Source organism: Ranitomeya imitator, chromosome 1, assembly GCF_032444005.1.
Source record: "Ranitomeya imitator isolate aRanImi1 chromosome 1, aRanImi1.pri, whole genome shotgun sequence".
In the NCBI taxonomy this organism is placed as follows: Eukaryota; Metazoa; Chordata; class Amphibia; order Anura; family Dendrobatidae; genus Ranitomeya; species Ranitomeya imitator.
This window is the reverse complement of record NC_091282.1, coordinates 818806247-818827239: the sequence shown is the minus strand read 5'-3', so window position 1 is coordinate 818827239 and position 20993 is coordinate 818806247. Positions and strand designations below refer to the sequence as shown.

The following is a 20993-nucleotide window of genomic DNA, read 5'->3' as shown; positions in this document are numbered from 1 at the left end:
GTAGGTCAGTGGATGACAGAAGCTGCGTGTTTGTGCAGATACAATCAATGGCGGAATACCGTAGTAGGCCGATAAGATCGGAACAATTCACATCCACATACTTTGACATATCTCTAAATGAATTGCGAGCATCTGACTCCATCATGGCCCCTCAAGACTGGCGTGGAACAGTCTTGATCAATCAGGGCTCATAGGTAAAAATGGAAGCCCGGTATATCCATACCTGTATTGGTGCAAATATATAGTTCAAAATTGGACTACTCTCATGCTATATACATCAAGAAACTGTGAAGGATATCCCCATTTCTGGATCTATTCTTTCTCTGAATCTCCCTAAAATAGAACTACTTTTATCATATAGAAGCCTACCATACTTTCTTGGGTAACTGGCTGCTTTTAGGTGCCTAGAGTTTAATTTCAATTTCCTCTCAACTCTTTCCAGAGCCTTTAACTTCGTTTTTTTACGTCCCCCTCCCCCGCTATATCTTTATTTTGATCTCTAACCCCCACCCTCTGGTTTAGCTGATGCTGCAGCAACTCATTAAATAATTAATCTTGGGAAGTGGTGTATAGCCGGTCTCATCTTTTATTTATCCTGGCTTTTCAGAAGGGACGGGCTCCACACACTGTAGTTACTAAACACCTCTGTAATGTGTTGTCAGGCCATGAAGTGGTTTCATGGCAAATCTAGCTGCATGGAAATGGCGGTCTGTAGTTATCGGAATAAAATGATTTTTAGTGTCTGCTTTAAGGCGTGTATGTATATGTTATGGGTCTCGGTATATGTGTACAGACTTGGGGAATAAGGAGTGTAACATTAGTCCGCCTTTTGTGTGTATACGTAAATACATGCAGAAGAATATCTACGGTAATTGCTAATCTTTTTTCCCTTGTTTCGGAGTATTCATTTCACAAGTTGTCTAGCGTGTTTTGACCATAACAATTTGTGAGTTGCCAAACGTGATTTTTTTTTTTTTTTTTTTTTTTCTTTCTCTGCATTTGTGCAGTCAAGACCTAATTTTGTATTTACCACTAGATAAATACCAAACTCCAGCCTGCTATGGTACTATCTGTTCTAAGCAAGTAAGCGATGTGCAGCGTTAAATGACAGATCATTCACTACGCATAGGCCGCCATTGTTCTTGCCCCTGAAGGCCTTGATTATGCAGGATCATGTGTTGCCAAGGACAATTCTCTTATGGGGAAAGCAAAAAAAAAAAAAATATACACAATGAGTCTGCATCCTGCTCCGGGCTCGTGCACTTGACCTTATTTTTGGTCAAGTGCGATCCGATTAAAACGTCTCCATCTTCTCATCCGAGATGCACTGATCACACATCAACCCGACTTCTCTCAGATGATAGGAGGTGCGCTCATGTGACCCCAGCCTAAGATTACACGTCTATCATGAACCGAGCAGTCCTATGGACACTTGTTCACAATTTTGCACCTTACATCCTGTAGCTTCGGGTACAACCTGACCAAAATATTCTAACATAGTAATGTAGTAAGGCCGAAAAAAAGCATTTGTTCATCCAGTTCAGCCTATATTCCGTCAGAATAAATCCCCAGATCTACGTCCTTCTACAGAACCTAATAACTGTGATACAATACTGTTACGCTCCAGGAAGACATCCAGGCCTCTCTTGAACCCCTCCAGTGAGTTCGCCATCACCACCTCCTCAGGCAAGCAATTCCAGATTCTCACTGCCCTAACAGTAAAGAATCCTCTTCTATGTTGGTGGAAAAACCTTCTCTCCTCCAGACGCAAAGAATGCCCCCTTGTGCCCGTCACCTTCCTTGGTATAAACAGATCCTCAGCGAGATATTTGTATTGTCCCCTTATATACTTATACATGGTTATTAGATCGCCCCTCAGTCATCTTTTTTTCTAGGCTAAATAATCTTGCAGCATTGTACAGAGGGGTTAAAGTCCTACAGCAGGGTCACCCTGGATTAAAAGTAAACAAGAAATGTCTGGTGAATATTAAACTGTTCTTCTACTCGGTGTTAGTATGATTTGCGTTTTGTTACAATGAGCTTTTTTGTGTATATGAATGAATCTTAATAATCTTAGGATCCATTTAGGTGAGCAGATAACTGGCCAATGACCATTAGCGCCCGTATTAGAGTTCCATTTCCATCAGTAATTGGCCTGCTTAGGCAACTTTAGTTAATCAATGCTGATCAACTTGTATAGTCTTTTGGCGCTAGTTAGCAATTCACTTCCAGCTCTTTGTCCTAACTTCCGTTTAACTCCTCCAACACCCTTTTCCAGTCGAGTCCCTCTTGTCTGTGACCTGCTTTCCCCCTGGAGATCTTCCAGTCAATTCCTAGGATGACGTAGATCCATAGTCTGGCTCTCAAAACTTCATCAGGACTTAACTGCGCATGCGCCTTCCTCAGGGAATGACTGTTTCTGCGCAAGATCACTGGCCTGAGGGAGGTGGTGGATGGGGAAAGAGGCCAAGCTCCCCGTGCTTATGGCCTATATGCATAGAAATTGGGAAAGCGATTACTCGGGAATGGAGTAGGATAGAAAAAACAAAGGTACCAAATTAATCTGCATTAAGCTAGGTGCAGACAACTATTTTATCTATCCTAGAAGATCAGTCTGATAATGCTTATCCGATCAGAGCTGGACTTATATATATATATATATATATATATATATTCTTCGCCATTGTGAGTGTGAAAATCCGACTTCATTCTGTCATGAGTGCAGTCAGATATATATATAATTTTTTTTTCTCATGGATCCATAGACTTCAATGGGCAAGCGTGTTCTGATTTTCTGAGGCACATGTGCCTAGGGGGAAAAATCGGACCTGTGCTCTGCCCCGTAGAATGTGTACGAGCCTATCCGTAAAAAAAAACAGAAACCAATTGTCTGCATGAGTCGTTGCAGTGATCTAACACAAATTACGGTAGATCTGTTACTAAAACCTGTTGATGGGTTCTCTTTTTAAGGTTTAATGCACTGTCTGTAAGAGTTTAAAATAAAGCTATAAAAATCTTCATTTAATTGTTCAAGTAAATGTGATTTGATTTTGTCCGGGGTGGTGGGGGAAGCTCAGCTTTTACACTAGTGGAAACCTTCAAAACCCAAGGGCAAAAGTAAATGATCAAATACCCTGCAGTAAATAAACAGTAATGGTGCATGAAAATAATATGAGGGTACTTGGCTAGCATATTTTTGAAGAAAAAAAAACAAAAAAAAAAAAAGGTAAAAGCAAAGCCATCCTACCATGTCATGTTGACCCTATCGGGACGCTCCTAACCTCTGGTAGTAAAACTTTACCATGTGTCTAATGGCTTAGTTATGAATAAGGGCTGAGAAGAGACCCCGACTAATGGACACCCAGCAATGGGGAGCCTTTTAAACATGATGTCCAGCTCAAAGTAAAGGGAGACCATGCCCCTATCTGCACAGGGTGTAGAAACTGGAATGTAAAGCTTTAGTTGCACTAAACGACTTACCAACGATCACGACCAGCGATACGACCTGGCCGTGATCGTTGGTAAGTCGTTGTGTGGTCGCTGGGGAGCTGTCACACAGACTGCTCTCTCCAGCGACCAACGATCAGGGGAACGACTTCGGCATCATTGAAACTGTCTTCAACGATGCCGAAGTCCCCCTGCAGCAACCGGGTAAACATCGGGTTACTAAGTGCAGGGCTGCGCTTAGTAACCCGATATTTACCCTGGTTACCATTGTAAAAAAAAAAAAAAAAAACACTACATACTCACATTCTGATGTCTGTCACGTCCCCCTCCGGCGTCCACAGGGTTAAAACTGCTTTCGGCAAGAGCGCTGCTAATGCACGCGCTGCTGCCGAGAGTTTCCCTGCACTGACTGTGTCAGCGCCGGCAGTAACAGCGGTGACGTCACCGCTGTGCTCTGCTTTACGGCCGGCGCTGACAGTCAGTGCAGGGAAGCTATCGGCTGGAGCGCGTGCATTAGCAGCGCTCTTGCCGAAAGCAGTTTTAACCCTGTGGACGCCGGGGGACGTGACAGACATCAGAATGTGAGTATGTACTGTTTCTTTTTTTTTGTTTTTGAAACTTTTACAATGGTAACCAGGGTAAATATCGGGTTACTAAGCGCGGCCCTGTGCTTAGTAACCCGATATTTACCCTGGTTACAAGTGAACACATCGCTGGATCGGCGTCACACACGCCAATCCAGTGATGACAGCGGGTGATCAGCGACCAAAAAATGGTCCTGATCATTCCCCAATGACCAACGATCTCCCAGCAGGGGCCTGATCGTTGATCGCTGTCACACATAACGAGATCGTTAGCGGGATCGTTGCTACGTCACCAAAAGCGTGATGTTGCAACCATATCGATAACGATATCGTTATGTGTGACTCCAGCTTAAGTTGGTGTGCATGTTCACTCTGACCACTAAACACATAAAACCCAAGAGTCGGGTTTTGTCTGTTTCAGTGGCCAGGGTGAACGGGCACTTACCGTACATGCTGCATGCACAACAACTTATTCTAGTTCAGAAAGGAAGCTAAAGCCACTTCAAATCAAACAAATCTTTTATTAATATGCAAAAAATACACAAATTGTGCAATATTGCCATAATGGTCAAATACACTGACATGCTAATGAATCAAGCAGCAATGAATGAATACATAAAGAAAAGGAGCTACCGTAATTTTAACCTGAGTATAGCAAAAGGCCCCAACGCGCGTTTCTAGCTTTTTCCTGGGGGATTAGTGTCACTAATGTCACTCGGGTTGCATTTGCGCCGTGTCAGTGTATTTGAACATTGTCAGTATTGCGTGCTATATTGCCATTATATGATTTTATTCACTTTTTTTGCACAGCGCTTTTACTCTTGGATTTGAGTTAATTTGGTAATTACTCATTGTGTTGCACCTTGATTAATGGAGATATGTAGTGACTTTTAGCACTGCCTTACTGCTTGACCCACGCACTGCTTGCAATTTAGCTATGCGGCATATAAAATGTACTAGAATTGTTCAAATATGTAGTATGAGGCACTTCTTGCCAATTGGCTTTTTTAAATGCTTTACAGCCATCTGAGTAATGAATATTTATATGTACAGTCTTTGATTTGGATGTATACAAGCTTTATAGTCTAAGCATTGTCTTGCGTAGTCCCCTTTGGGAAAGGTTGTTTGGTAAAGCTAGTGAGTATAGTATTCTCTGCATGTGATTCCCCTTTTTCTCAAGTTTTGTGTATTGTATTTTGTATGTTACTAAAAGTTTTGATTTGAAGTGGTTTTAGCTTCCTTTCTTCTTAGGTTTACTTAGTTTTTGGAAGTGCCGATAATTGATGTTTTTTTTTTTTTTTTTTACACTGCAGTTCTTGCGTACTAGTGGAAACACTGTCTGAATGTTTAGCATGCTTGCTGAATGTATTTGGAAGGAGGACACCATGATACACCATATTAAAGGGACTTTAGGGCATGTACACATTGCTTTCATTCTCTGCAGCATAAGATTTGGGGAAGGAAATAAATCACACATCTGAAAGTGCCCCACTGTATAAAGTAAGCCTTCACTTACAAAGTACAGAGTTACCCTAAATATAGGAACCCGACATGTTCAAAAATGCAGGAAATCACATCTGCTTTGCTTGAACTGTAAAAACTGGTTTTCCCTCTGGATATGATTTTGTGCAGAAAATCCACTGCGTTTTACAGCTCAAACAAACTGGACATGACTTCCTGTAATCTTGAAAGAAGCTTTGGAAATTGGTGTTGTTTTCTTTTGGGTGCATTCTTTTCCAATAGACTCCTATGTAAAATTGCAGTTGCATTAAAAGAAGAAAAAAATTATTGTATGTGCCGATTGCTGCTGCATATCTTTGTAACCTGGAGAAAAGCGCAGCCTTTTCCCCTTGTGGAAAGAAGGGCCTGATGGTGTATCTGTGAGTGTTGCTTATTGTGTTGGAAATTTTGTGATAAATGGCCTGCTGTGATGGGCTGTGGCTGCCCTGGCTGGTGGTGTTGGAGGGATGACCCTTTGTTAGCCAGCAATTAGGCAGTCTTGTCCTGCACCCTGTGTGCATTGTGCTGCCTGAGCCTTCTAGCAGGCTTCTAGGAGCAGATGTTGAGCTGGAGTTAAACACACCGCATAATCGTTGTTGGCAATCTTGTCATGTAAATGAGTACACTGATTCTGGCAGATTTGTACACGAGTGGCTGCTTGCCAATTCCACGCAGCCACGTGTCCCTGCTAGAGAGGTAAACACTGCGCTACCACATCTGTATGCGGTCATGCCACATGTCTAGAGAATCTTTGTGACGATGAGCGTCTATTCTCTAAGAATTGGGACCTCACCGGAGTTGTACGCCCTGCGGGTTTATTATCCCTTCTGACAAATCCTGGATCTGGTCCAAAAACGTTGTTTGTCTGACTCGCTCTTGTAGCCTGACGCCTTAATTTCCTCCTTTACAGTAGCAGCAGGTGTAAGGCTGCGGAATCCCTGTTCTTTTCCTGGGAGATTATTAGGTGAGGGTGCTTTTTGTATAATTTGGCATCTGTACAAAGAACTGTTTCCATCCCGTATCACAGAGCAAATGAAATCATCTACCATAAGTTCTTTCCCATACAGGACTTCAATTCGTAGCAATAAAACCAGTCATGGGCTATGTTCCCACAATGAGCTTTTGGTGCATCTTTGATGTTGTTTCTGCACCTGTAATTTAAATCATGTAACTTGTGTTTTTTTTTTTTTTGTTTTGTTTTGTTTTTTGTTTTTTTTTACATGTGTTTTTGATGCAGTGTTTTTTCTCTTCATGCTTTTTTCTCTTCTTTTCATGAAGCTACTTTTTTTTTTTTCTGCTTTGACAGTACTTTATTGCTATATTTTGGAATGGATTACATGCACTTTTGATGCGTCTCCACTGCAGAAATGCACGTTCGTGTTTTTTCTCCACATCTTATGTAAGTCTATGGGGAAAATCTGCTCAGAAGACTCGGCATACCAACAAGAGAAATGGACATTCTGCAGAGTTGAAAAACACATTGTGGGCAAGTTTACACAAGGGTTAATGATATGCCCAGTGGGCAGGAGATTTCTATAAATTCTATCCACATGGTAAAACAGCAAGATGCTGCGCCACGTTTTTGACACAGAAAAAGTGTAGCGTCAAAAACGCTCCAAAAGCTCATTGTGTTAACATAGCCTTGGGGTGCTTTCACATTGCATTCGGGAACCCATTCGGTGGCCTCTTCAGGGCTTCTGTCCGAATACCCCACATAACGGGCTATGGATGTTTGCGCTGACAGGGCCATAGATTATAATATTTCCGTGAAAGCGAACGTGCATAATTTCAAGTGTGTATGCCTATTGGCGAACACTGGGACTTGGTAGACTGTATCTGAGTGTTCACCCCCCTGTAGACTTGTACGCCCAAAAATGATAACCTGCACTGCACAAGTTCGCTCTGCTGGCATTGTTATAGTCTATTGTCTCATCAACACATACATCTGAATCCCTTTATGCGGGGGATTCAGACATAAGCACTGACCGGACCATTGACCAGGTGCCTGAGCGGAGCGCAATGTGAATGCACCCTTAGCTGTTCTGTAATCATGTGAAACATTACTGCTCGTTGCAAATGTCCCAAAATAGGTTATCTAGAGTGTTTGGGCACCTTCAGTCTTGATAAACCTTTCACCCTGAAAATTTGCTTTGAGAACATTGACAGGAACTTGTTTCTCAGAAATCCAATACATTACTGCCGCAAAACCAACCATCCATTACTGAGGATAAGACTGCAAGAATTGGAGTTACTTCTTAAAACGCAGTCATCCCGTAGATTTCACCAATCACTAGTGTTCCTTTCTTTGCCTGTTATCTACAGATAGAAAAATTTTAGGTTTTAGAGCACAATCGAATGCTGATGGTCCATTCGATGGCAAACGGTTACGAGCAAGTTTCCAAGTGGTGCCTTTTGTGAGTAGTTCTGCACAGGAGAGCATATCTGGCCTTTGTATAGGAGGATACCACCAGTCAGAAGGTACTTGAACCTAGATGTGATATTGAGGTGTGATGGCTTGATGTGATAACACTGCAGGTGACAACTCTCTAAATGTAGATTGTATTACCTTGCTGGGATTTCAATAGGCTTTGGTTGTCATTATACTGTCAATGGGGGCTATTGTATGTGTCTCACTACTCTGGGGGAAGCAGAACCTTCATGTCACTGCGAAGAGCATTCTGGATGTGGCCCTCAGAGCCGAAATGTGGCTCTCTTGGTAAGAAAGGTTAAAATATATTTTCTCAAACACTGGAGTGTTTCACAGAAAAATGTACCAGGCTGCAATTGTGCAGTCCGGATCGGAGTCGTGTGGTTTGGACAACATGAATCAGATGACGGGTATCCTGATCGTGTTTTGAACGCCTGCTTTTTTTCCTCTTATTCATGGTACATGCATGAACCATAATTAAAATCGGTGACCATTTTATCTGTAACGGCTGGACGATTGACATTTATAAGGAAAAGGTTGCCCTCGACATGGCTCAAACTAAGCCTGTGTGATAGGTGAGCTGGTTTTATCCCTGCACCCTAGAGAGTGGGGGTGTTGGCTGCAGTAAGCTGGTGCGTATGACCACGAGTGGTTTTAATGTGTATGTTCTTTCCCATTTGTGTTTAGTGATATTCTCGGTTTTCTGTTAATGTAGACAGTTTAGTTCTGCTTCTTCAGATCGGTATGTTCACAGAAACCTAGAATTCTGAAGCGCTATCCTTGTCCTCTCTAGATGTGTCTGTTTTATGTCATGAAACCTGTTTGCTTCTCTTCAACCTTATGTGGCTCAGGTTTTCACTCTTCATATTTCTTTAATAGCTTTATGAGCTGGATGGTGACCCAAAAAGGAAAGAGTTTCTGGATGATTTATTCAGTTTCATGCAAAAGCGAGGTAAGTACAGTGCCCGTGCTAAAGGTGTGGTAAACGGGTGCAATTCAGCAGAAATTCCAGCTGGGGTCTGTTTGACCTAAATGGCCTCACCCACCTGGGAATGTGGCATTCCTCCAACCCCCCACCCGCTTTCAGCCCTGAGGGGGATTTGGCTTTATCAACAAAGCAATTAGTGGAATATGCAGGGCTACTGGCAAGTGAGAAATGTATTTTTTTTTTCTTTTTTTATCCATGGCTTTTTATTTTTTTTCTTACTCATATTTGTTTTTGTTTTTTTTGTTTTGTTTTTTTTTTTTAATATTGTATGTAACTGTAAATGTCCCAGACAAAATCCGTGTCTGGATAGACAGATGGATGGCTAAGTATGTAGGGAATAGATTATCCATCCATTTTTTTTTTTTTTCATGAATTTTACATACTTGAGCTTCTGATTTCATATGTTTCTGTACAAATCGGAGGAAACTGTTTTTATATACGAATAGTGCACGTGCGTTTTTTTCCTCTGAATTACAGTATACAGTATCATCATGCACCAAAATATGCTGTTATCACTGATTTCCCCCCCCCCTAATACTACAAAACTGAGTGATTTACTACAGCTGTATGCATGAACCTTTATAGTGAAAGGGGAGAGGTCTGGCGATCTATCTTCCACTATAATGGGGTCTGACAAGTTTCAGTCACGGAGTCTGCCCTTTCACTGGACACATTGGCATGGAATATTGTGCCATTTTGTCTGGAGCATCTTGCTGGTTCTGTGATAGAGGCCTAGAATAAAGCTCAATATGTATGGTCCATCTGAAGTTCATTGTTCTTCCACTCTGGTACGATTCTGTTTCTCCAAGTAAACTGTAGATTGTTTAGCCATTTAAAATTTTACGCATGTGGGCAATTTTACATGTGGATGTCATAATTCTATGTACCGTCTTTTTTTAACTTGGGAACAAATGTAAAAAGGCCTACATCATGCATTATTCCATGCATGTATTTTCTGATTCTTATGTTATACACAAGCTCCTGATTTGTCGCTTGATTTGACCTAAAATGACCAAGCACAAGGAATTGATTGTATGTGTGTATGTATATACAGCTCTGGCAAAAATTAAGAGACCACTGCAAAATGTTCAGTTTGTCTGATTTTTCTCTTAATAGGTGTATTTTTTAGTAAAATGTAAATTGTTCTTTTAGTCTATAAGCTTCCAACAACATGTCTCCGAATTTCCAAGCAATACATTTTGTATTTTTTTTTTTTCTGAAAAGGAGAAATGGTCAAAATTAAAGAAAAAAAAAAAACACACCCAGTGCTTTCAGACCTCAAATAATGCAAAAAAAACCAAGTTCATAATAACAATACTAATGTTTTAACTCGGGAAGAGTTCAGAAATCAATATTTTGTGGAATAACCATGATGTTTAATCACAGCTTTCATACGTCTTGGCATGCTTTCCACCAGTCTTTCACACTGCTTCTGGCGTAAAAATTTAGGCAGTTCTTCTTTGTTTGACGGCTTGTGACTATTAATGATGAGCGAGTATACTCGTTGCTCGGGTTTTCTAGAGCACGCTCTGGTGGTCTCTTGAGTATTTTGTTAGTGCTCAGATTTAGTTTTCATCGCCCCAGCTGCATGATTTACAGCTGCTGGACAGGCTGAATACATCAGGGGATTCCCTAACAAACAGGCTTTCATCACATGTATTCAGCCTGGCTAGCAGCCGTAAATCATGCAGGTTAGGCAAAGAAAACTACATGTCCAACCACTACAAAATACTCGGAAATCACCCGAGGGTGCTCTAGGAAACCCAAGCAACCGAGTATACTCGCCCATCACTAGTGACTATCCATCATCCTCTTGATTTAGATTCCAGAGGTTTTCAATGGGGTTCAGGTCTGGAGATTGGGCTGCCCATGACTGGGTTTTAATGTGGAGGTCTCTTAATTTTTGCCAGAGCTGTGTGTACATATAACGCACTCGCACACACACACACATATTTATTTTTTAAGGAAAACTACCTAAATATTTTAAAAAATCAGTTATAAGGGTGCTCACTGTCAAGCGGAAGGTGCTCTGGAGAAAATAAGTCCAATAAAGTGTAAGTAGACTCCGGCACACTGGTTGCTTTTAACAATTGATATTATTTGATTTCAAGAAAAATGATGGTAGGATTCCGCTCAAAAGATTCTGCAATTTATACGATAGACATATGTAAAATTTTCCCAACGTTTCGGCACATTTAGCCTTTCTCAAGGGACATCTGTCTTTCTGCAATATATATATATTATTATTATTGTATATATTGCAGAAAGACAGATGTCCCTTGAGAAAGGCTAAATGTGCCGAAACGTTGGGAAAATTTTACACATGTCTATCGTATAAATAGCAGAATCTTTTGAGTGGAATCCTACCATCATTTTTCTTGAAGTAAAATATCAATTGTTAAAAGCAACTAGTGTGCCGGAGTCTACTTACACTACATAAATATTTGATCATGTTCAAAGCAATTGTCATGCCCTGTGAAAATGATGCTAAAGAGATGAAATTGCTTTGTGAAAATAATGATCATTGAATATATAGTGTATTGTCCTTTATGAAACTCTAACGTTGGCATAAGGCCAGACATCGCTGACTTTGTGGCTGGAAATTATGCTTCTGCAAATTTGGTTCCATTCATCTGAACGGGGTGGTTTTAAGATGAATATTTCTTGAGTATTACTCACAAAATCTACATTTGACTTCACCCGTAAAGTTATAATTCCACCACTTTTTATAGAACTACTAAGTGTGGTTTGTTTATTAGGAACACCCGTGAACAGAATTCCAATAATGGCCAAGCAGGTTTTAGACTTGTACATGTTGTATGTCTTGGTGACTGAGAAGGGAGGACTGGTGGAAGTCATCAATAAGAAGCTCTGGCGCGAGATCACCAAAGGCCTGAATCTGCCAACATCGATCACCAGTGCAGCCTTTACTCTGCGCACTCAGTAAGTAGTATGCGTTCAAAGCAATGATGAGTGGCCATTTTTACACTGGCAAATGGTGTATGCTGTGGAACTTGCTCCAGTGCCACAAGTCCTTCAATGTGCTGATTTGCGAGAGTTCTGATAGGACCACCACTGATCATAAACTTTATAGGCCATATTTAAGACCTAAAAATCCTCTCTGAGGTAGCTAATTGGTTATCTTCAAGCCATTTTTAGTTTAAAAATGTCTTCCTGCCTCTACAGTATTAGGCTGCAACTATTCTATTCATCTTTGCAGATATATGAAGTATTTATACCCCTATGAATGTGAGAAGAGAGGCCTTAGCAATCCTAATGAACTTCAGGCTGCTATTGACAGTAACCGACGAGAGGGGCGCAGACAGAGCTTTGGGGGCTCCCTCTTCACATATTCTCCAAGTGGAGCTCCAAATATCCTTTCGTCACCAAAGATTCAGATGCCTGCCATGGTGTTAGCAGGAGCTGCAACCAATGGCAGCCCCCTAACTTCCATACAGAAGATAAAGAAGGGTGAGTAAGCATGGGAATGTTTTACCCCTTCAAGTGTTAAATCTGTAACAATTGGCATGATGACTTTTTATTAAAACAAGATTGTACTTACAATTCATATTTTTTTTTTTTTTTCTTTCCAGAAGAGGACTCTCCACTGTCATTGACGGTGCCACCACGGATTCCAGTCACATTGGCTGGGCACTCTGTGGTGGCAGCTCAAGTGGCTGCACAGGCAGCTGCTCTGGAACAGCTACGAGAAAAACTTGAGTCAGGAGAGCCCCCTGAGAAGAAGTTGGCACTAGGAACTGAAGAGCAACAACGCTTGGTGCAGCGAGCTATCCAGCAAAACCTTTTGGCAATGACCTCACAGTTTCCCATGAATATCCGCATTAACAGCCAAGGTAGTTTACTGTGTAGATTAGGAGGCAGAAATTAAATTGGTTTTGACATAAGACTTGACAACTATGACTGTGTACAATGATAGACCTAGAGTTTAGTGGAGGAAATTTAGAAAAAAAAATTGAAGCAAAAAATGTGGTCATGTTGCAATGTTGAGGGTAGGGGGTGGACCTGATGCTGCTATAGAGGTAATGTCCCCCAATTCTGTACTAATATCCTCCATCCGGGTATGTTTATACCTCCCCTTCCCATCTTGATATATGTCCACCTCCAGGTATACATGGCCCCCCTCCACCCCCCCTCCTCAATCCCCATCCTGGTATATATGTCCCTTATTACACCTATCTGACTGTCTGGTGTTGGTCTCTTGTTAGTCCTATTCTAAGTACTCGTGATTTATCCCATGATTTCCAACATGCTTTTTGAGGTTATTGATCTGTTTAGAATATTGGGCCTCATTTAAAAATGATTAATGGGAGTGATTTATAGCTGGTGTAAAGTGCTGCATGCTCGGAAAATATCATAAATATGGAGAGAGTCAAATTGTGAAGGTTGTCTTTTTAACATTTGAATTGGATTTTTTTTAGTTGTAAAACACAGGTGTTTTTGTTTTTTGCCTTATGCCACCTTAAATGTTGTTTTTTTTTTTTTTTTTTTTTCTTCTTTTTCTTCAGGCACACACTGCTTCTAGTCCTCAGCTTCCTTCTTTTCTGTAGACTTTGGGCTCCTGCAGATTACCAGTTCAGTCCAGCAGCATGTTCTTGAACCTGGCCAACAGGCTGTAAACCAGAGTTTGCATGCGCCTTACAAAGGCATTCAGCCAGGCTATGCCCACAGGGTGCCAGTAATCTAGGCAGCAAGATGTACTATAGATGTACACTATATTGTACTATAGGTACACATACCCTTTATATACTTAAATCAAAGGTCCTTTTGTTTAAAAAAATAAATAAATAAATAAAAAAATTCATGCCCACATTTAAGGGGGAATGTCCCTCATTGTTGAGTGCCAAGCTGGCATACGCAGACTTGTAGAAAATTCTATTCTGAAACACCTGTCTATTTTGGTGTTTTATCCAAAGTTATATGGCAAGGCTAGTTGACGAAGCCAGAAAAAATGACATACCTACAGCATGTGTTTGAGGAAAACACAAAGTGAAAATATTTACAGACCCTGACACACACACACACACACACACACACACACACACACACACACACACACACACACACACACACACACACACACACACTGAAATCTGCATGTGGTATAAATAAATGAATTGTTTCTGAAGGTGAGGTTAATTATCTTCTTGTATATTTTTCCGTTCTTCTTTTTTCAGCTGAAGGTAGACAGGAGTCTGCTGTTAACCTTACTACCAATGGCACTAACAGTATTAGCATGTCCGTGGAGCTGAATGGAATTGTATATACTGGTAAGTTGTGTGTTTGTTTTTTTTTGTTTTTTTAATGCATGTAGGTTTCATGAACATTTTGCTTCTATTGGCCACATCATCTCAATTGCGGAATGGTTTCTCAGTCTCGGAGGGCTCAAAATAGTGTAGCTCATGAGGCTAGAATTGAAATGCGTTTACAAACCTGACATTTTGGGGCCCTTTTGGTTTGCTTTTTGCTATGTGACTGTGATATACTTGGGTGTTTTTTGAATCGGTGGTATAACACGGGCCTCGGTGCAGATTTAGATGAGCATGTGTTGTGCAGTCTTTATATGGTCTTGAACTGAGGCACATTTTTTACCCCAGTGTTCTACTTCCCAGTATGCCCTGTGACAAAAACAATCTTGTTTGTTTGGTAACTTGGTCGCATAATATAGTTGTCTGTCCATTTTTTTATGGATATAAACCACTTGGGAGGGTGTGAATGTTTGTGTGTATCCACTCGTGGCCTTTCTGAACCCTAAGGCCACGATCACACGTTTAGTATTTTGTTAGGGTTTTTTTTTTTACCTCAGTATTTGTAAGCCAACACCAGGTGAGGGTGATAAATACAGAAGTGGTGACATGTTTCTATTGTTTCTCTCCTGGTTTTGGCGTACAAATACTGAGGTAAAAAAAAATTGACCAAATACTGACCATGTAAATGTGGACCACTTCTAAGTTTTCATTAACCCCTTTACCCCCAAGGGTGGTTTGCACGTTAATGACCGGGCCAATTTTTACAATTCTGACCACTGTCCCTTTATGAGGTTATAACTCTGGAACGCTTCAACGGATCCCAGTGATTCTGACATTGTTTTCTCGTGACATATTGTACTTCATGACAATGGTAAAAATTCTTTGATAGTACCTGCGTTTATTTGTGAAAAAAACGGAAATTTGGCGAAAATTATGAAAATTTCGCAATTTTCCAAATTTGAATTTTTATGCAATTAAATCACAGAGATATGTCACACAAAATACTTAATAAGTAACATTTCCCACATGTCTACTTTACATCAGCACAATTTTGGAACCAAAATTTTTTTTTTGTTAGGGAGTTATAAGGGTTAAAAGTTGACCAGCAATTTCTCATTTCTACAACACCATTTTTTTTTTAGGGACCACATCTCATTTGAAGTCATTTTGAGGGGTCTATATGATAGAAAATACCCAAGTGTGACACCATTCTAAAAACTACACCCCTCAAGGTGCTCAAAACCATATTCAAGAAGTTTATTAACCCTTCTGGTGCTTCACAGGAATTTTTTGAATGTTTAAATAAAAATGAACATTTAACTTTTTTTTCACAAAAAATTTAATTCAGCTCCAATTTGTTTTATTTTACCAAGGGTAACAGGAGAAAATAGACCCCAAACATTGTTGTACAATTTGTCCTGAGTACGCCAATACCCCACATGTGGGGGTAAACCACTGTTTGGGCGCATGGCAGAGCTCGGAAGCGAAGGAGCGCCATTTGACTTTTCAATGCAAAATTGACTGGAATTGAGATGGGACGCCATGTTTCGTTTGGAGAGCCCCTGATGTGGCTAAACATTGAAACCCCCCACAAGTGACACCATTTTGGAAAGTAGACCCCCTAAGGAACTTATCTAGAGGTGTGGTGAGCACTTTGACCCACCAAGTGCTTCACAGAAGTTTCTAATGTAGAACCGTAAAAATAAAAAATCATATTTTTTCACAAAAATTATCTTTTCGCCCCCAATTTTTTATTTTCCCAAGGGTAAGAGAAGAAATTGGACCCCAAAAGTTGTTGTACAATTTGTCCTGAGTACGCTGATAGCCCATATGTGGGGGTAAACCACTGTTTGGGCGGATGGGAGAGCTCGGAAGGGAAGGAGCGCCGATTGACTTTTCAATGCAAAATTGACAGGAATTGAGATGGGACGCCATGTTGCGTTTGAAGAGCCACTGATGTGCCTAAACATTGAAACCCCCCACAAGTGACACCATTTTGGAAAGTAGACCCCCCTAAGGAACTTATCTAGATGTGTGCTGAGCGCTTTGACCCACCAAGGGCTTCACAGAAGTTTATAATGGAGAGCCGTAAAAATAAAACAAAAATTTTTTTCCCACAAAAATTATTTTTTAGCCCCCAGTTTTGTATTTTCCCAAGGGTAACAGGAGAAATTGGACCCCATAATTTGTTGTCCAATTTGTCCTGAGTGCGCTGATACCCCATATGTGGGGGGGAACCACTGTTTGGGCGCATGGGAGGGCTCGGAAGGGAAGGAGCTCCATTTGGAATGAGGACTTAGATGGAATGGTCTGCAGGTGTCACATTGCATTTGCAGAGCCCCTAATGTACCTAAACAGTAGAAACCTCCCACAAGTGACACCATTTTGGAAACTAGACACCCTAAGGAACTAATCTAGATGTGTTGTGAGAACTTTGAACCCCCAAGTGTTTCACTACAGTTTATAACGCAGAGCCGTGAAAATAAAAAAATCTTTTTTTTTTTCCCACAAAAATTATTTTTTAGCCCCCAGTTTTGGTATTTTCCCAAGGGTAACAGGAGAAATTGGACCCCAAAAGTTGTTGTCCTATTTGTCCTGTGTACGCTGATACCCCATATGTTGGGGTAAACCCCTGTTTGGGCACACGGGAGAGCTCGGAAGGGAAGGAGCACTGTTTTACTTTTTCAACGCAGAATTGGCGAGCCCCTGATGTGCCTAAACAGTGGAAACCCCCCAATTATAACAAACCCTAATTCAAACACACCCCTAACCTTAATCCCAACAGTAACCCTAACCACACCTCTAACCCTGACACACCCCTAACCCTAATCCCAACCCTATTCCCAACTGTAAATGTAATCTAAACCCTAACTGTAACTTTAGCCCCAACCCGAACCCTAACTTTAGCCCCAACCCAAACTGTAGCCCTAACCCTAGCCCTAACCCTAGCCGTAACCGGAAAATGGAAATAAATACATTTTTTTAATTTTTCCCTAACTAAGGGGGTGATGAAGGGGGGTTTGATTTACTTTTAGAGCGGGTTTTTTAGCGGATTTTTATGATTGGCAGCCATCACACACTGAAAGACGCTTTTTATTGCAAAAAATATTTTTTGCGTTACCACATTTTGAGAGCTATAACTTTTCCATATTTTGGTCCACAGAGTCATGTGAGGTCTTGTTTTTTGCGGGAGGAGTTGACGTTTTTATTGGTAACATTTTCGGGCACGTGACATTTTTTGATCGCTTTTTATTCCGATTTTTGTGAGGCAGAATGACCAAAAACCAGCTATTCGTGAATTTCTTTTGGGGGAGGCGTTTATACCGTTCCGCGTTTGGTAAAATTGATAAAGCAGTTTTATTCTTTGGGTCAGTACGATTACAGCGACACCTCATTTATATCTTTTTTTATGTTTTGCCGCTTTTATACGATAAAAACTATTTTATAGAAAAAATAATTATTTTTGCATCGCTTTATTCTCAGGACTATAACTTTTTTATTTTTTTGCTGATGCTGTATGGCGGCTCGTTTTTTGCGGTACAAGATGACGCTTTCAGCGGTACCATGGTTATTTATATCTGTCTTTTTGATCGCGTGTTATTCCACTTTTTGTTCGGCGGTATGATAATAAAGCGTTGTTTTTTGCCTCGGTTTTTTTTTTTTTTTTTTTTCTTACGGTGTTTACTGAAGGGGTTAACTAGTGGGCCAGTTTTATAGGTTGGGCCGTTACGGACGCGGCGATACTAAATATATGTACTTTTATTGTTTTTTTTTTTTTATTTAGATAAAGAAATGTATTTATGGGAATAATATTTTTTTTTTTTTCATTATTTTGGAATATTTTTTTTTTATTTTTTTTACACATTTGAAATTTTTTTTTTTTAACTTTTTTACTTTGTCCCAGGGGGGGACATCACAGATCGGTGATCTGACAGTGTGCACAGCACTCTGTCAGATCACCGATCTGATAGCAGTGCAGGCTGCTTCACAGTGCCTGCTCTGAGCAGGCTCTGTGAAGCCACCTCCCTCCCTGCAGGACCCGGATCCGCGGCCATCTTGGATCCGGGGCTCGAGCAGGGAGGGAGGTGAGGAGACCCTCGCAGCAACGCGATCACATCGAGTTGCTGCGGGGGGCTCAGGGAAGCCCGCAGGGAGCCCCCTCCCTGCGCGATGCTTCCCTGCACCGCCGGCACATCGCGATCATCTTTGATCGCGGTGTGCCAGGGGTTAATGTGCCGGGGGCGGTCCGTGACCGCTCCTGGCACATAGTGCCGGGTGTCAGCTGCGATAGGCAGCTGACACTCGGCGGCGCTCCCCCCGTGAGCGCCGCCGATCGCGCTGGACGTACTATCCCGTCCATGGTCATAGGGGCCCACCCCACCTCGACGGGATAGTACGTCCCATGTCAGAAAGGAGTTAATATATGTTGCCTCTGTTTGTTAGCCTTTTGTGACCTGGGAAGCTCTTAATAAGGCTTAGTTTATTTGTATGCTCTTATGACCATAAATATGTTGGGATATTGATCAATCTTTTTACAGTAAAATGCTCCATTTGTATACATTTTAGGCTGTTACTATAGTGTTGCCATGGTGAATAGAAGTGGTGCACAGTGTTGATGTGGATGTCCCCAAGTCATGTGATTAGGGAAAGCAGGAAGTATGCTTTTGTTGCCAGGCAGCCGTCCTTTCCTAGGCGACTGTTATGTTACCCTACCATTATATACAGTATTCTATTACTTAACAGTGAATTTTTTTTTCAACACGTGTTTATATTCTACTGTCGGTAAATGCATGTGACTGACTTATTCTCAAATGCCACCTTGATGTAATGAAAGCATTAGCATAATTGATCATGTGGTACCTTTTTGAAAGGGGTTATCCACTATTAGGTCTATTAAACTAAATGTTTGGCCCCAATAAAATAATAAAGCCTGTACTCTCCTCCCATGCCGGCTCTGTTCCATTGGTGTCGGCACTAGCGGCCCCAGGGCTGTGATGCGGTGTTGTGACATGTGACGCCGGCTCCCAATCAGTCCTGGCGCCCCTGTCCCCCGCCTTCAGACAAACTGAACATGAAGAGGAAGCCTGGAATCAGCTGCAGCCCAGACTTCACGTTCAGTTTGTCTGCAGGTGGAAACAGTGACGGCAGCACTGATTGGGCGCGGGCGTCACATGTCACAACACCGCATCACAGCCCCGGGAAGAGCGAGTGCTGACACCATGGGAAAGGCGTATAGGTTTTATTTTATCGGGGCTGAACATTTAGTTTAGGAAAGGGTTGTCCTAGTAGTGGATAACCCCTCTAAGGCCAATATCTGTCAGTTAGTTTACAGTGTATGATTAACCACTTGCAGACTGTCCTTACACTTTAACCCCTTAAGAACTGGTCAATTATTAATTTTTGCGTTTTTACCCCTTCAGCCTCCATGTAAACGAGAATCTAATCAATACCACAAACTGTTTTGGGACAACTGAAAGGAAGTTGAAACACAAAGTATATTTAAATGTTACTGAGTTAGTGCAATATTTCTCTGATTATCTCTTATTGCATAAGCAGGAGAAATCCATTTTGGTAGACCATGTATTTACATGTGAGCTGCTTCCTTAAAGGGATTTTTCAAATAAAACTTGATTGTAATCAATAGATATTGGAATAATAATAATTTCCACAATTGGATGTGTTTTAAATAAAATGTTCCTATGCTGAGATAATCTTATACCTGTGCCCCTGCTGTGTACTGTGTAATGTCTGGGCCGAAAGAGTATACAGACAGGACAGTATTGGGTCACAGCTGATTCTCTCTGTGAGGTTAAGCATTTCCCTGTTTAAATAATATTTTACCTCAAAGAAAGACTCAGCTGCGATCTCATACTCTAATGTCTGTATACTCTTTTTCGACCCCCTGCCTAGGAGATGTGGTATGACCACACCAGGTTCCAGTACGGTCAGACACAGCCTTTACACAGTACCCTAAGGTAGCACAGCAGGGGAATTGAGCCTTTTTTTTATCATAAACTGTGGGGGAACCGAACGATGTTCCTGCAGAAACGTCCTGAAATCAGTTTACTAAAGAGACCTTCTAGAAAAATTGGAGCACTATGTGGTGGTGTGGAATAGAACTGTTTGGGGGTTTCTGTTTTAAAATGTCATCTCTTTATACTTTTTTTTCTAGGTGTCTTATTTGCTCAACCTCCTACCTCAACATCTGGAATCGTCAAAGGAAGTGTCACCAGGACTGCAAGTGTGGGAGGGACCAGTAGTAGCACATCACTGGCCCCATCGTCGGCAGCGCAGGCTCCCGTTTCAAACAGTTCTTCACCCTGACGTTTCTGCCAAATTCAGTACAGCTGAAGCCAAAAAAAAAGAAAAAAGGAAAAAAATGAAAAAAAAAAGTCACTTAAAGTTTCACACACTCAGGTTTCTTACTCCTTGTCTGTGGGCACCTCTGGAATGCATTGCTGGTTGCAGATGGGGTTCTGGTTGAGCCAGTATAGGGTTAGAATTAGCTTACCCTTTACCCTCTGTGAAAAAATCCATATACCTCATTTATTGCACTGCAAATATATATATATATATAAATATTTTTTTTTTCATTCAAATACCTCCAAATACAAATAACCCCTCAATCTCGGCTTTGCTCTTCAGAAGCCCACATACAGTTTTATTTTTTATTTTTTTTAATGCCTACAAACAATGAGGATCTATGAAATTTAAAGATGGTTTTGTGTACATGCCTTTTATTCAAGGAAGGACGAAAACTTCTACAGGAATCTATATAA

At 41.1% G+C, this 20993-nt stretch overlaps 1 protein-coding gene across 1 annotated transcript in view; it reads left to right on the top strand.

Moving 5' to 3' along the window:
* The window catches only part of ARID3A (AT-rich interaction domain 3A), a 41637-nt gene extending 20955 nt beyond the window's left edge, over positions 1-20682 (top strand). The window contains exons 4-9 of the mRNA XM_069740059.1: positions 8839-8911; positions 11707-11890; positions 12168-12418; positions 12541-12801; positions 14143-14235; positions 20387-20682. Coding sequence (XP_069596160.1) covers positions 8839-8911; positions 11707-11890; positions 12168-12418; positions 12541-12801; positions 14143-14235; positions 20387-20538 — 1014 coding nt within the window. The 3' untranslated portion in view covers positions 20539-20682. The remainder of the gene's footprint in view (positions 1-8838; positions 8912-11706; positions 11891-12167; positions 12419-12540; positions 12802-14142; positions 14236-20386) is intronic.
* The last annotated feature ends 311 nt before the right edge of the window (positions 20683-20993 follow it).